At 35.7% G+C, this 17,739-nt stretch overlaps 1 protein-coding gene across 1 annotated transcript; it reads right to left on the bottom strand.

The window, feature by feature from the left end:
- Positions 1-3,085: 3,085 nt before the first annotated feature.
- On the bottom strand, positions 3,086-17,557 carry LOC104463636 (chromosome unknown open reading frame, human C12orf4; the record flags this gene model as incomplete). The annotated part of the gene is made up of 8 exons (XM_010076045.1): positions 3,086-3,305; positions 4,289-4,356; positions 5,569-5,626; positions 10,548-10,750; positions 12,255-12,323; positions 13,431-13,559; positions 16,479-16,676; positions 17,451-17,557. Coding segments are annotated over 8 exons (925 nt in total), but the record flags the coding sequence as incomplete, so codon positions are not given.
- Between the last annotated feature and the right edge of the window lie 182 nt (positions 17,558-17,739).

Raw genomic sequence — 17,739 nt, 5'->3', positions numbered from 1 at the left:
TCAAGACTAATGCTCAAAATACTACACAAGCATAAATTAAACTTTCCTCTAATGAGGGGAAAATAAGGTACAGATCATATAAATTGATCAACATTTAAACTCACAGAAATAACAAAACTGGGTTAGAACATGTAATCTTTGTCATAATTTCCTTCTTTAAATTATATTCCCTCTCCCCATAATAACTTTCAGTGGCTTCACTCATCTCTCATACAACAAGAAAAGTAACAAAATCAAATCTTGAAGCTGTGCTTCATTAACTTAGATTCTGCTATCCAGAGTGAACTATTGCAGAGGGAAAGACATCAGACGTAATTCTTACCTATCCAGGCAGTGACATCTACGAACAGTAAAATTTCTGGAACTACAACAGGGTAAAAGCCGTCTGGTCAAGCCGAGGTCTGTAAATTTGTTTCTCAGCTATCTGTATTCTTCTCCTCCTGTTTGTCATCAGCCACCATGTAAGCAAACAGACACAGATCATATAGCTGAAGGTCAGTTAGCTATGTCCTTGACAAATTGAGAGTCTCTACAGTTATTTTTTCTTATAATAACCTCAGTACAGATTCTGTAAAGGGTACCTGCAGTTTATGTTGGTCACTAGGAGCAGGTTAAAAAAAGCTACACAATGGCGTTCGTTCCTCATTTCTCTTAGTGGAAAGAATGATTTATTCAATAAAAGCTACATGTACAATTTTACACAACATTTTTAAGGCATTAAATACTGTCATCCTTCCAAGGAATGCTGCACTGCATATACAAATAGAAAACCTCATGCCTATTGAGTCATTTTCCTCTTAATCTCAAGTAGCTTCTCATGACCAAACAGGATTTCTCACATGGCTTTATTCCATAAATTGCAGTTTGTATGCTACCGTTCTGTACAGTTGCCAGGTACAGATCAAACAGAAAGTACAGTTTAGGTCAACCCATCTCTATATTCTGTTTTTTGACGTAGACAGCTAAAAATCTGCTGTTAGCACTACTTCCTTTGGAATAGACTATAGAACTATAGATGTTATATCAAGAGTCCTTTAGACAAAGATTCAGCATTTAAAAGGGACAGGCTTCAGTACAATTTTAAGCAGGATTAATAGTTTTCCTGTGCCATTCCTACCACTTTGATTTTCCAGAACCTCACCACTAGAGCTTGTTTGTTCTTTTATTATCCTAGACCAATGCTGAAGTGTTCATATGTAATCCACTAAGGAGTGAAATAACACAGATACAAAAAAATGAAAGGCAAAAAACTTAATTATTTTCTTAGAAACTACTGCCAGTTTTCCACAAGTCATAATAAATCAAATGGTGTCTTTGTGTTTTGGCAAGATAACAGGAGAATTCAGGCATAATTTTTATTACGAAAGAGTCTAAAAGTATAAGCAAAATGCTAAAGATCTTTCAGTGTTCCACAGGCTACTTGTTGGTAGATGTACTGACAAAAAAAAAAAGAAAAGTAAAAAAATAAAGTACCAAGTATGTAACACAGACCTTTTCCACAACACAGATAAGTCTCACAACTCACAAAATGTAATACTTCTGTTACCACACCTTTCACAAACAGAATAGCAGTTAGAGCACTTGCTTTTCTGGGACCAGAGTTTGATTTCAGCTTAATGCCAGCAATGTAAAATGAGCTCTAACAAGATTAATCCAGCTCCTTCTAGATGAATTTACATCCTTCTTTTCTAGAACACCAAATTAGGTCACACTACTTGCATGATTCTTCTTGAGAAGTTTCTGGCAGAGGAAAGGAAAGCAGTTGACAGTTCAGCAATAGATGTTTACTGTGTCACTTACATGGCCTCTGTACAACATGCAGGACTCGATAAAAATACTAAGCTACTAAGCTAAGAGTTCTTTAGCTATATAGTGACTTTAAAAACATCATGAACTGATTAATATTCCTTCGATTCTCTAGGCGAACTCTAAATTAGGCAGTTTCCCCAGACCACAACTTTGCAATCTTCACATTTATCAAACTAAATTATGACAACAATAATAATATTTTTTTTTAATTACAATGAAAATAGATTTTTTTTTTTTTTACTTGTCTTCCAGGATCTCCAGAATTTTAGCAATACATAGAAGGAGATTTCAAATTCAAAGACAGCTCTGCCAGGATCCCTGTGTTTCCTACAGAACAGAACTGTGGACTTCAGAAAGCTACCTGGGACCTTCATCACCCCAGCTACTTCGCTGTGAGCCTGACTCTTCTGGCAACCCCAAGAATCCCAGTTTCAGACAGGATTTTCCCTGTGGCCAGTCTCTGCATTGAAGGATTTCTTCCAGACGCCTAGGTCTACAGCTGAGTTCTTGACTGTCCAAGATGGGAGAAAAGCAGCTCCCAGCCTCCTCCCTGCCCCCCATCATGGTGCATCTTGAGTTGTCTCTCAGGTATTTGTGATTAGATTGTTTAGCCACAAAACATTAATAATTAATAAGCAGCAAAATACACCTGTACAATAGAGTCCAGAACACTACAGTGTTCCTATGAAGTTATTCATGTGACAGACTTGTCAATGTGAAATCTTGAAATAAATCAAAAAGTTAACATACTAAAAAAAGAGGAAGAAATAATAATTAAAAATTCAATTTTTCATCACAGGTAGATTATTTTTATATTTTTTAAATGCTTCTGTGTTTTACAAAATGCAGCAGGTTAAATGTTTATTTCCTGTCTTCATTTGTGACAGTAAAATGAGGTAGTAATACATTTTACCTTGTGGTCATTGTGACCCTGGAAAGACAACTGTGACAAATTAAATCAAAGTTATTCTAAGGAGACACCTGACATTGTTCATATTTTTTTAAATGTCACTGAGCAAATTCAGAAAATGCTGCTAAAACTCAACAACCTGAAGCTCATGCAAAAGATCCTATTCCTACCATAAGCTCTTATTCCTACTACTTAGGTATGAGAATCACCTATATATTTCTGTAGATTACATACAATAAGTTATATTGAATGTCTTTCACATAAAGGCAAGGAACTCAACATTAATACTTTGCTGAAACAGAAAGCAAGAGGCAAAAATCAATTGCTAACACCCAAGTACAGACAGCATTTCTTTTATTATGACAACATGATTCCTGAAATTGCAACAAATACCACTTCTGGGTCATCATCCCTCAGAAAAGAGACATGCCCGTCCAGAATCTCTGTAATCTCATCCTTTGTCAACAGGATACATCGTAATGCTACACAAAACTCAGTGCTTAGAGGTCAAAGTCAGTGTAGAGGACACTCTGAAAATTTGTGGGAGCATATTACTCAGTTGGTAAAACATTTCCTCAGAAATTGTCTGGAAAAAAAACAAAAACAAAAACAAACACGAATAAGCTTTGGCTTTTTGCTGCAGTTTGGTAGAATTAAGACTCTCTCCACTTTGTTTCTTGACATTTAAGAGAACTGGTGTTCTTCAGAAGACAACAGTTTTCAAAATGTGTACTATAATTCTATTTAAATCAATAAAAAGATTGATCTAAAAATACTGTTTGTATATTTACGTGACGTATCTGTTTCCAGTAGATTTCTTGTTCTAGTAATTGATTATTTCTGCCTAGCATAAGCAGGGCAGTGCCGTTTGTTATCTACAGGACTGGCGCTCTCTGAATTCTAGAATTAGATTCAACTTCACTACTTAAGTTTATTCTTGGCTCCCTCCTTGCTCAGTGCTTTACTAAATTGTCAAGAAATACATGTCATTTCTTTCCTAACATAACTCTGATTTTTATATTCCATCCAGTACCACTTTTTAGAACAAATAAAACTTAGTGCTGGCCATCTTTGGAAAACTTCCTGTTTCTGAAGATCATCTAGAACTTCATATTAAATGATTTCAGAATCTTAATTACAATTAACTTCAAATACCTGGAGTCATAAATGACTTTGTGGAAGCATGACTGAACTCAGTGTATTGCAACTTTCCAAGTTGTTATATGATGTGAATAGTAAATGCCTAAACTGACATAACGCAAGGTTAGCCCATCTCTTCAGAGAAAATGACAGCAAAAAAGTATCCTTTTCAAAGGTGATGTATTCACAATTTGCAAAGCTGAACTTTCCAGTTTGAAATTTTAACATCCTCAGAAGATACCACAGGATATTAAAAAATATAAACCCCTCCTACTCCTGTTCTATATGCAAGGGACCAAAACCAGTGATTAATTTAAGCTCACACAAAAAGAGCAGGGTATAGCAAGAGAAACCAAACCTAGATCTGCTGACATTTAACTTCTTGTTCCAACAGTCTCCTAGGTTAGATATGAACCTGGTTTAACGTACCTGTGGTACCAAGAATTGTACAGTCCGAGAAATTCCTCCATCCCATGAGGCCATTTCCATCATGAAACCTGAAAAACAGCATTGCATAGGTGATGCATAGAGTATGAATCTTCCCCATCACTTACACCATTATCAAGCAGTGATTGAGTTTTCACATACAATTAGGATTTTAAATGCCTTAACTAAGGATGTCATTAACCACATTAAGTCAGACTTTGCCAGTCTCCTCACTGAGATCTGCTTTAACTGGAAAATCTAATGAGGAGTTATGGAGAAAATCAATAAACCCTTGAAGAACAGAATAACCAGTCCTACTGTACAGCACAGTGCTAGCCAGTAGAAGCAAGAGTTTTCTTCAAATATGACTGTTATGAGTTTTTTCAATGACTTGCTTTCATTGAGAAATAGTTCTTTCCTTTAGCTCTGACATGATCACATCCACATGAATGAGTAACAAGTCTGTTGCCAAAAGTACACTGACAATCTGTCAGCAACAGAAACTACCTGGACTAATTTATAAGGAAAAAAGCTCAGTATTCATTTACTGCTCAAGTTACAATATGGCATTTTTATGCTAGCTTTTCTTCACTACAACAAATGAACCACAAGGTCCACAGGAACACAATTGTGGTAAACAAAGATACTCAGAAAAATACTTGTTTAATGAAAGTGGCTATGTGGATGACCTTACATGGTGAATTACTAGAGGTCACAATAGGAAGAAGTTCCTCAAGTAGGTGGTAGGAAGAAAATTAACACCACTAACATTTTAAATACTCTGAACGACCAGTGCAAGTATTTAAGTGCAGCACATAAGAATACAGAAAGCAATAACACCACTTGGAAAGACAGAAAACCAAGTTGAGTCATGAGGACTTTCCAGAAGAGATGAATTCGCATAAAAACTAGTACTGGAAAAATGTGAGGAGTCCTCATTGTTTCAGGCAACAAAAGTACAAAAGACACTGAAAATTATGCTGCAGAGAACCACCAGCTCTTGCCCTCCTTCAGAGATTGCGCAAAGCAGCAGTAAGGGCTTTTCTCCTACTCTCTCTGTTTAAATTGTAAAGATACTTTCGAAACATTTTTAGTCTCTAAGTGTCTGAAATTATTCCTGGTGTGACGGCTAATAATTTTGAAGAGAAAATACAAGCGTATGTTTTAACAAACAATAAATTATTGAAAAACACCTTTTTTGGTGAAAACATACAGCCTGATCTAAAAGGCTGGATGTCACCAAATGCAATTAAAAAAAACAGATGAAGAATTCACTAACGTACCTTTGACGCACTTGAATACGAGCTCCGCCCTCTTCAAGCACCATGGAATGGTCATTTCCTAAAAATCAACAAACGAAAAGCTTCAACGGACCTAGCCAACAAGAGTAGCAGGGAAGTTATTAAAAAGAATGCATTTTTTGCCATAGAACCACATTTTCCCAAGAGGTATACAAGCAGCATTACAGGCTCTGAAAAGGGATTCAGTTTTCCAGAGTATTCCAGGTGGGTGGCATACACCTTATAGGTGACCATAAAAGCACTGCTTATTGGTAGGAGAGCCCAGTGTTAGAACAACCTATATATTTTTAAGATGAGATCTTGTTGACAATCCTATTAATGTCATTGGAAATACGGCTTTTTAATTCCCCTGTGGAGCTTCAGAAAAATATATAATATCCAATGGGTAACTGTCAGATTCATGCTTCAGCTAGACAAAGATAGGCTCCTGACCACATCTTAACAGCAGCAACTTATGATTCCTAGCTATTCTTCATGATTCTGGTTGAGGTTTATTGGCATACCTGCCACCTTCAGTAAAAATCTTCTCTCTAACAATGGAACTGGTAGGAGCCCTTCTCCCCTAAAAATGCGTTTATATTAAGAACTAAAACAAACAAAATCCATCTTCATCTGATGGAAGAGTTTCAGATACAAACAGACACCAAATTTTTACCTAAACACCAAGATGGGATAATTTTTACCTAAACACCAAGAAGACACTAGTTTAAGGTATCTTAAGATATGGTTACAAGCACTGGTCTAAATAATTTAGGTTAACAGTTTAAATGCTTTAGTACATTAAACATTCTTTGGCTGTACAGTACAAAGTGAATTGTATCAAGATGAACAGTCTCCTAGTCAGAGACAGAGTGCCTGTCACTGTAAACACTTCTCAGAAAGAAAATAGTACCTATTTATTCTGATGTACTCTTCAACATTAAAATTAGGACTTTCTAGTCTGAATACAGGAATACAGACATGGAAAAAAATTTATCATTCTACGTACCTTTTCAAATTTATGCTTTATGTTATTTTAGATTCAGTAAAGCCAGTGGTTTTTTTGCAATGCCAAACACTATGCAATCTGTAATTTTCAAAGAGCTTAATCTCATGATTTAAAAAAAAGTTATTCGAGAAGCAAGGTTATCTAAGAATGCCAACTAATAACACTAAAACAGTATAGTGAACACAGCTGCACTAAATAACTACTGCAAGCCAAAGTTCCTGCTTAGGTGGGAGTCTCTCCTGCTATCCCCTGAACACACGTTAAAAACAGCATAAGCTAGAAATATCTTTTCAGAAAACTTTATTTCATGATGTAAAACACTAAATCACTGCATCAACAGATGCTGCTTTTTGGCTATACAACACATTAATCAGACAGAACAATGCTGAACAAATTTTTTTTTTCCATTTCAAGCTGAAATACTTGGTCTTTGTTATAATTTATCCAACTCTGTGTGCTTTCTGTCCCAAATAATGTAGACATTTATTCTTAGCTTTATTCTTAGATCACGGTTTTGACTTAGGTAAAAAACAGGTGTCTAAAACGAAAGGCTCTGTTGCTCTGAAGGCAGCTCAGAAGTACATTGCATAATCAATAAAGGGAACTAAGCCTTAAAAGGACTGATCAAAACAGCAGGATATGACACTATTCCTTGGACTATTTCAGAGGAACGTAGATGTTAAATCTTGCGGGCACTCAGGGAAATAACAGGTTGAATCCACAATGTCACTGAGTGCAAGCCACAAGAACTGAAAATGACACAGTAGTGATTTACAGTTCTCATGATTTTGCCATGTTATCAGGATTGTTCTCTATATGAAAACTAAGTAACACCTGTGGAAGTGATGAAGGATCAGTTAAGTGCTAATTCAAAATACAGTGCAGGGGACAGGAAAAAAGTGAGTACCCCATCTCCTATAGTGGGTTTTGGTTAATAGCATTCAAGCAAGCAAAAAAACACCTGGAACTTTTGGGTTTGTTCACTACCAGAGACCACACCTCACTGCTTTTTAGAATGCAATGATTTGTTGTCAAATTAAGATTTCTTAAGTTTATTAAAAAAAAAAAAAAAGTGTCTAACTTCACTGACTAGAAAGATATCCTGCAAACCTTTTTATTCAAACCAATTTGTGACAGACTCACTACATGGGGCTGCCTCTTTTATAAAACTAAGGCTTATACCTTTGCAGAACCATGTCATAACCAGGTAATGAAAACACTAAAGTCCATAAATGTCTTGTGGGACAAATATTTCAAATAAAATTTCAATGGCTAATTTTAGTAAGTTAAGAATTATCAAGATGTTTACTCAAAGTGTATCTATGCAAATCCTAAACACGATATATTTAAAGGCAGGAAACTCAGATGAGAAGTACTTGAGGTTAATACACCCATCAATAATCTCTCTATACACATAAACCATGCTCATAAACACTTTTTACACAGCTTATACTCCCTTCATTTTACTTTTTTTTTTATATATATATTTTTGTCTTAACTTATGGCAATAGAGACAGCTGCCTGAGATTCCTGAAGAGTCACATTTTTCACAGTGTTGCTGCGTGGACAGCAGCAATGACTCCTATATTGAACTACCAAGGCATTGTGCCAGCTCTAGCATTTTTAGCAATGTGATGCTATTACAGCCATTTCATTCCCCAGTTTATATTAGATTCAGAACAGTGATCAGACAGTAACGCCTCAGTTGTCCTGAATTTGAACTTCTCTGCTCTTGCCTTTCTCAAGCATCAAACCCATTTTTTAACTTAATGATCAGAACAAAGAAATTTGTTTTTGTTGTTGTTCTAATCATAAGAAAAACTAAGAAAAAGAGAATTCCTTTTTTTTCTTTCATAGAAAGAAAAATAATCAGCTTTATATGAAGGTCCAATAATAATGAAATGTAATGGCTTCACTGAGATTGATACACTCATTACTTCTACAAAAGAAGAAAACCTTTGAAAAAAGCACAGAGAAAACTCATGATGAATGCCTGTCACAATGAAGCATGCAAACATCTCTGCAGCTGTGCTCCTGGTTAACCACTTTACAAAAATGTTTTTAAGTAGGTGGTAAATGCAGATTCAAAACTGGGGCTGCTGAAGGCACCAAGTTCAGGTTAACTTTCAGAAATCTGTTATTATTCACTTTTTCCTCAACAACAAGTTACATATGTGTGTGTTTCAAATGAGGTCAGCCAGCTGCAAAGCACTGTAATAAGCAATGCTGCTAATGCAATTCACACAATACAGTTTTGGCTAAACATACACTTATCATACAGGTCACTTTCTGCTTACTCTGCAAAGACTGAAAACTTAATAGGAAAGATAAATTCTTTTACCAGGACCTTTTAAGAACCCAGCACTAAACAAGAAGATAATTCTTCAGTTTCACACATGCAATCAACAACATACTCTCAAAGCATGTTAAACACTTACTCTTGTGCTTTATTTGAATTTTAAAATGCAGATATGCAAATGAAAACTAAAATAACAAGGTTTAAGAAAAAAAAAAGAAAAAAGAATATAGTCAGATGGCAACTTCATTAAGAAAAAAGGTCAATAAATTCATGAAAAACATTAACTGGGTCCCATGAGTAACCCAGGCTGCTGTCCTGCAAGTTGATTACTTGAATTTGTGCCCAAAAAAAAGGCCTTGATACCAGAGATGAAAAATTTCGGTAATAGTATCATCTGTTCTTAAAAGTCTACTTTTATGTATGGAAGTATATACTTTAGAAGCTTCATTATCGGACATTTTTAACTTTTGCATTGTTTGCACTTGCATAATAATAGATCCTGATCTTGCAAAAAGGGGGCCACTTTTACACTGTGTTCCAATCAAATTCTGTTAAAAAAAGCCACTGGTAAAGGTAATCCACTGGTGAGCCTTTATCTTGCTCTGAGTCAGGTACTTGCAAAGAAGGAAAGGTAGTACTGAAATTTACAAATGAAAAATCAAAGGGTTATTTAAAAAAACCCACACCAGACTATAATTATCCATCCAAGGGCATCAATAATGGCAGCATTATCTTATTTTTCTCATTTCTTTAGGTTTAGAGATTTTTCACCTCCTAAGGATGTGAGGCATAGGGCTGTACTGCCTATCCACTGTTTCTCTCCCTGCCCCTCCACCCCCTTCTCTTCTCTGCTAGTATGTTGTGACCCAGATGTGACAGAAGAAAGAAGTTGTCAATGGTATTAAATTACTATGCACTGTGAAAAGTTACAGTTGAGTAAGAGGCAAGCTCTAGGCATCAGTGTCCCACTGAAGAAGAGAATCCAAAAGCTCAGCACAATAAGTAAGCACACTCGCTCCTATGAAGAGTCTCAGCAATATGTTGCTTCTTGCCTAGCTGATATTTGGGGGACTTAGAGAGGAAACAGGGACAGAAATAAGGATGCAAGTGATTAGGCAGTGAAGGGGGAGACAGTTCAGAGCAAAGGTAAGATTTGGTTGCTGCTGCACAGGCCTGAGGTGGTGTTTAGGGATGCAGAACTCCAAGCCAAGCTTCACTAGTTCTGCTGCTCATAAAACTTAGTTTATGGTTTTCTAACTAGCAACAATTAAAACAGGGGATCTGGTATCACTAGTGCGATAAAAGCAATCCTTAAGGTATAGTTTCTAAGCAAGAGCTGTTGCCAGAAGACTTCCAGGCATGTAGTCCCATCTTTCATTAATACTTGTGCCACTGTGCAATGAGCTGGATCAAGGAAGTGACGTGTCCAAAATGCAGGGTGGGAATAAAAAAAACCAAAGTGATTCAGCTGGCTGAAATGTTTTTAACTGGTTCAGTTCCTTAATCTGGGTCACCATATAGATCTGAGGAGCCAGTTCAACGACGTGGTAGGAGCACGTGACTGGGATAAACTTTCCCATTTGCCTTAAACCAGCATGAAACATACAGTTTGTAAAAATCACTTTTGTTGCATCCTAGAAGATGAACCCCAACCAAACCTTTACATTTACTTACTTCTGACATATCGTGCACCAACAGGAGGGGAATACTAACAGTAGTAATGTCATGTGTGCAGCAAACTTTGAGAATGTTCCTGAGTCCCATGATTGCAGGATCCCGAGCAGTTATGTTACCAGATCGTACATTATCATCCACACAGAGGTGAAAAGCAACGTGAATTTCAGAAAGATTTGAATGGCGTGTGATGTAGAATTCTCCTACAGAATAATATAAACCAAGGAGGCAAGATATCATGGTACTGATCTATACTGAAATACAATTGTTAGGCAATGTAAGGATAGGGTCATTTAAGACAAAAGGCAAATATAACCCTACAACAGAGATCAGAACTCATACATAAGGAGATAAAGTTAGAAACTAATTGATCTAAAATCTCTTGGAACATAATTTTTTTACATTCGTCCTACATTCAATTCCCTGCTTTGATGGGTTTCACTGGCATCATGGAGGCCTGGTGTAGTAAGACATAACAGTGCCAGTACAGGCGGATATGATCTATATATAGCATGAAACAGAAAAACAAACACAGAGGAGGTGTAATACTCAAAATATATAATGTAAGCACTGAATTGCAGACAGATGTGGGAGGCGGAAATACCAAAAATGGATGGGTTAAAATGAAGGATGCAAAAAGTCTGTGGAAAAAGATACTAGGTTATGTAACAAATGAGATAGGTACTGGAAGACAAAGGTATCAATGATCACTAGAACTTAAAATAATTCTAGTTACGGGAAGATTAGTTACTGATTTGTTTGCAAAAAGTTACCAAGACGTCTGGTTGGGGGTATTTTTAGACTTGGTATTCCTTTATCAACGGTAGAGAAAGAGTAAGGAGCAGTGAAATGCAGGTCTCTCCATCTTACCCTTCTGCTGGAGATCAAAAGTCTATACTAGAGTCAACAGAACAGCAGGTACGCAATACTCCTACCGTTTCATTCAACAGGTAAACATCTTTCTTCAAACCTATTTTCACTGGTCATTTAAGCTAAGATACTAGCTTTGTACTAGGACAGCTGAGTATGACTATGACTGCTAAGGAGGCAGTAATCCCCAGCAATGACCATCTAAGAGTAATAATACAAAAGCCACTGCAGCAAGATTCACATAGATTTATCTGTTAAGGACTCAAGTTGATTTATAATACACTTTATAATCTAAGACAACCATGAAAGTATTTTTAAGAAGCCCTCTTATTCAACCATGGGTTGTATGGATTTAATTCCTCCTCCCCACTCCAACTGTGGATCCATCTTTAAACTCCACAGCAGCTTTCTTCTTTGAGAGGAACGGATTTCTACATTCTAAAAGTTAAAAAATACATTCTAACATGCTTTGTTGTATCAAAACAATGACATATATATAAATATTTAAAAAAATAAAATCAGTTGCTAGTATTTAAGTGTCACCTTTTTCCAATATGCTCAGAGATCTTTTTCACCCTCAAATTCTGAAAAGAAATTTTAGGCACAGAGAAGTTAAGTGATTTGCCCCAAGTCACATGATTCAGTGGCAAAGCTGGGAATAGAAACCAGATGTCCTGACACCCAGTTCTCTGCCTTAGCCACAAGAACATCCTTCTCCTCTGATTGAGGTCAACTTGGGTTTAGTTTATAATTTATGTTCTGACTTTAGAGCTAAAAATGTGCATCTATAAAACACAATTTGCTTTAAGAAAAGGGGGAAAATGCAACAGAACTCACCCGGAAAAATATTTGACTGGTTTCGTTCAATATTCTTTAGTTTATCTTCATTTCCACTAGTTTTGTTTTCTGTATATAAATACATAACACAAATATTAAACATGTCACCTATTAATCAAGCTTTGGCATGAAAGCTTGATGTTGTGAGACGGTATCTGGCTTGAATTTTTACCATAAAGTTACCATAAAGTCCCCAAAAAGCAGGGGAATGAACAGGAAGTGTTTTTGCTGTCTTCAACAGACACTGAACTGAATCCTATCTCAAATCATTAGCTTTCCTATTTAATTATCCTACAATACCTTTTAATTTGCACAAAAGAGAGCACAATATTCTCAAACACAATACTATACCTTCTAAATTGCCCCCACGACTACGTAGTACTTTGATATTGCTTTTTAAGTAATTAGCTATTTTGTTCCTAGTATTACAAGAAAAATTTTAAAGAGATTTACATAAATCCGCAGCATAAAAACAGCTTTCAGTATTTTACTCAAGACTACAGCAATATGCAGGTTCCTAAGAAAACTTGTTTCTCTATGTACTCTTACGAATCTATTCATGTTACTGACGTATTTAAACCACATAAGTAGTTCTCTGCAAGAAAAACAGAGTTTCATAATGTACAAGTACCGCCTTAACACCATGTGGTCAGAAAATGTCACAGCGATTTGTAAATATAACTGCAAAGTAAACCATTCACAAGGATTTGGTCAGTGCTAAAAAGTACATACATTTAGTCAATTTATTATTCAGTTTTTAGTGTTCATTTATAAGAAAGGGAAAAAGTCATAACTCCTGCAATTTTTAAAGTTTAAATAGAAATAAAAAAGTCAAGTCAGATAAAGTTTGTGTTGCTATAGGCAGTTTAGACTGCAGAGGAAAGCACAATGGCCGCACACACTTCCTATGCTGTTAAAGTGTGATCGGAACCTAAGGACTTACACTTTTTTTTTTTTTTTTTGTAAGATATGTCTGTTATGGCAGCAAAGACATCAGGTGAACATGTTGTCTGTGAAGAGAGAATTTCATGCAGACTTCTCACAGTTTTTCAAACTAGAATGTTCCATGTTATAGATCAGGTAACTGAAGAAGAGTGAAATTAACTTGCCCATAACCATAAACATTCATCTGACCTCTATCCTATTTCAAGGAAAGTAATTTTGGTTGTCACTGACCATGATGTCTTTTTGACTTACTGCTACGCTGTGTTCTGGCCTTAAGTACAACCTTCTGGACAATTTCAAGCTGTTCTTGAATTCCAGGAAAATGGAAATCCGTGCATTCTTGGCATACAGTTGCAAAATCTAGAGGGAAAAATAAAAAAAGATTAAAATCTCCATCATAATGCTGTGCTTAGTAACATAATTCTGCTCTACTGTTCAAGCAAGACCAGTTACAAAGGCAACCCCCTCCAAAACCAGACAAAGCCCTTCTGTACTCATCCTTAAATTCTAAAAAAACTATGTCAGAGACAAAGCATTTTTTTTGAAAGGAATTAATTGCTTGGGGGAAAAAAAACCTGGAGCACTGTTGCTCTTCAGACAAAATCACCCAGGCCAAAAAATCTCAAAATAACAGCAAGATGTGTATTAAATTTAATTGTATCTTAAAAAAGATGTCTTATTACTAACATTCCTTTAATCTGTGATATTTTATTAAAACATACGTAACAGGTAATTCCAACAGCAACAACAGCATTCCAGTTTGTTCTGAAAAATGAGAGCTATTAATGAAATTCATCAACAATGTATCTGGAAAGATGGAACTAGAGTTCTTTCCTTTTAGTTCTCAAAATACAGATCTGAAAACTAAAGAAAAATGTCATCAGTTGAAAAGAGGTGCAAGTTCTTTTTTCTGGTAAGTATTATGTCAGACTTGGAAATATAATACTGATAATTAGGATCATAACATACTGCCTCTGTGACTGGTATTCTAAACTCCTTATCCTAACGTCCAGCTGTCTCTCCAAGCAAGTCAGGGGGAGCCAAAACAAGCTATTAGCAAGGAGCTGGACTATACTAAGCAATTGTTACTTGCTTCCCATTCTGAGGTACCTGCTCTAATCCTCCTTAAAGTTCTCAATGTACTCTGATTACCTATCTGGAGACCACTGTATATTCCTGTGAACAGGAACAGGCAGGGTAAAGACAAAAATCTTAATGTATTTTATCTCTTCACATGAAGTCTCCATCACAAAAATCTATTTTCAAAAGGCTTTATTAAATTCTGGTGTCCAAAACCAAGGGAGGAAGAAGCTCATATTCCAGGAGATTGTGTCTTCTGTGTGTATCAAGATAAAATAAGGTCATAACACATTTCATTTGAAAGAAACAAATGAAAAATCTCTCGTATTTAAATTAAAATTAACTTTAATTTTAGTTTATCATTTGTCTGAGTGTGCTACACCTACTCAAAACCCGAGTCATAGTAGCCTTACAACGTCCTAATATAAGAGACTTGAGCTACGCAATGCATACAATATATAAAGAAACTATTAACTCCAACTACCTTCGAAAATCTCATAGAGGTTTGAAAGAGCTTCTAGCCTATCACTAAATAAAGACTATTAGGTTTGTATTCTTCCCCAGCTTTAAAAGAGAAGCAGAAAATTGTTTCTGCACTTTTGTAACCCAGAAATTTAGACTGCACAAGCCACTACCTGTCTATTAAATATCAGTATCAACATATTATTTAAATGTCTTCTATACAGCAGTTTTATGAACCTTTAAACCCCCTAGCATGTTTATTTCTTAAAGAACCTTTCAGGAAGGAGAATTGGTTCTGCATAGTGCTCTTGCAACAAACAGCTTTAATGTTTAAGAGTGAAGCCTCCCCTCAAAGTTATTTATTACTGCTCTTATGCCAGAAGCTACCACTCTCACCACAGAATGGATTAAAAGAAATGTGCCTAAACCTCCGTTGCTGCCTATAGTGATTTGGGTTCTCAGTAAAATCAGACATTCACTGATGGTGTTAAGTAATAAAGCTGACTAGGTCACAGTAGCTGAGACATGAAACATTAATTCCTGCAACGTTTTTGAAAAGAATGGTTGTGCAGACAGCTGTGGAACATGCCCACAGTTAAGTTCACCAAAGTCCCTTTGGAACTCAAAGAAACCAAAATTTATTGAGGATTGTATTTTACGGATTGTGATACACTCTCTTATTTTCCCCTCTACTGTGGCTGCAAGAACCAACTAGTGGCTGGAAGATGCAATTTTGTGTTTTACAGTATTACTTAAATGTCTGCCTTCTCTTGTCACCTAAGATTAGTATAAAAACAAATCTTTTCTATTTGTTACTAATTTAAATATTACAGCAGTAAAGAAAAGTAGCTGAAAATTAGTACAAATATAAAATAATACAGTCAGAATTAAGCAACTTGGAAACCATAAACAGCACAAGTGTGACTGTAATTTTTACTGGTACACTTCCCTTTCCTTCTTGCTTCTACGCTGTTTTCAAAGAATATCAGTCTATTTTTTTACAGCATGCTAGAATGACAAGTAATAGTGATTCCAGTCAAAGAGACATTTCAAGAGTAAATACTTTGCTATTAAACTCCAAGAGGAAGGTGGGGAAGTCAATCATGTGGTTCAGAGAAAGCCTCCGTGATCAAAATTGGAACATGAACAAACACGTTTCACTGGTTAACCTTGATACAGAACACCTTCATCATAGTGTCCAGTTACTCAAAAGACATACACTTAAAACGGCTACTAATCAAGCTTTCCAGAAGTAGACAAGTAATATTCTTGTTGTTAATTTTTAATGGAATACATACTGCTGCAGGTATCTAAAGTATATGGGGTTTTTTACATTTACTTATGAATTTAAAAGCTTAGCATATTTCATTTTCATCTTTGCAAGTACGTTCCAGTATGCTAAGCTAACACTGGAGAGTTAGAAGCCCCTACTGATAATAAGTCAGTCTAAGGCAGGAAAATCAACACTGAGCTATTCACTCTAACATGTTCCTTACTCAAAAACAAAACCTAGGAAACAGATGAGAGAGATAACAGCAAGTCAGAGCACAACTCTCTCCCCTATCCTTACCCTTGTCTCTTTTTGTATTTGTTACCCTTTTCCAACACCATGTGCAAAACTTTACGATCTCCAGTAAATTTTGATTTTACAGGGAATATGTTTTGTGAGAGAAGACGGCAAGTTTTTAAGTGACCATTTATTTTCACTGACATGATACACCTCATTAGAGGGCTCACCTCTTTTGATGCCACTATATGAACTGATACGGTTATCTACCAATAAAACCAGGCCACAGAGAGAAGTTGAATAGAGAGACATTGCAGTTTGAAGTCTGTGAAGTTTTACTCCACTTCGATGATTGCGCTTATGTTTACAGAAATCCAGCATATCGGCTCTCAGTAATCTCAAGTTATGCATGGTCTTCAACTGAGCTCCTGTACAGAATATAAATGACTTTAACACATACGGCAAAAGAGGAAACTCAGGATTGTTATTAAAATGCAAGGGATAAAAATATTCCCCTAAATTTTTGTGAAAAATATCTATATGGGAAATATAAGCAACAATACTCAGACAAGTAAAGTTCTTAACCACATACCCACTTTTACATACATATCAGTAATTTACAAAGCAAGAATAAAAATCCAATATTTTCACATACTGCCACAGATAATACCCAAAATGGGCCTTATTGCCTATTATAAGGCTAGAGATTAAATTCTAATGCAATCGAAACAGACAGTGTAAGAAGTCTCCATTGCATAAACAAAAAGTAAAAATTTTAAGCATCTATTTTTTCTGTTAATTTATCATGGCAATTGAATCTAGCACCCACATTGTCTTACCAAACATAAGAAAAATTAAAATATAATTTTTAACTCCTATTTGTTTTGATGTTAGTGTGCTTTTCTATACTAGTCACCTTGCTAGAGTGGACAAAAACTTGCTTCAAGAATGTTTTCCATTAGGTATATTTCAGGTATCTAGATACTGTTTGATACAGTTTATACCATACAGTACTTCTCTTACATATGTAAAGAATTAGTACAAAACATTTACAAATTATATCTATCATATACAAAACATTTACAAATTATATCTATCATATACATTGACAGTTAAACGCTGTAAATAATACATAGCTTGGATATATCCATTATAAGCATCTGTTATTATGTTTGGTTTTGGTGTCAGTTTACTTTACTTACCCAAGTGAATAGTAAAACTTTCTTCTAACAGCCTTTGCTCTTCATAAATTCTTCCATTTCCTTCTGCAGATTCTCTCAGTTGACTGGGCTGAACCTTAATTTCATCACTAAAATAATGAGAAACATCCTGAAAAGTTTATCCTGATTTTTGTTCAAGACCAGCAATATTTTGTGAAAGCTATCCAAAGTTTTCTCAGTTAGTCTGCGGAAACCGAGAGGCTAAACCTATTTGAATGAACTCCACCCATCAGAGGTTTTACCTTTCTGGCATGCAATACTCTAGGTGCAT

The sequence above is a fragment of the Pterocles gutturalis genome, unplaced genomic scaffold (assembly GCF_000699245.1).
Source record: "Pterocles gutturalis isolate BGI_N339 unplaced genomic scaffold, ASM69924v1 scaffold9158, whole genome shotgun sequence".
Classification (NCBI taxonomy): domain Eukaryota; kingdom Metazoa; phylum Chordata; class Aves; order Pterocliformes; family Pteroclidae; genus Pterocles; species Pterocles gutturalis.
The sequence above is the reverse complement of the archived record's forward strand: the minus strand, read 5'-3'. Positions and strand labels throughout refer to the sequence as shown.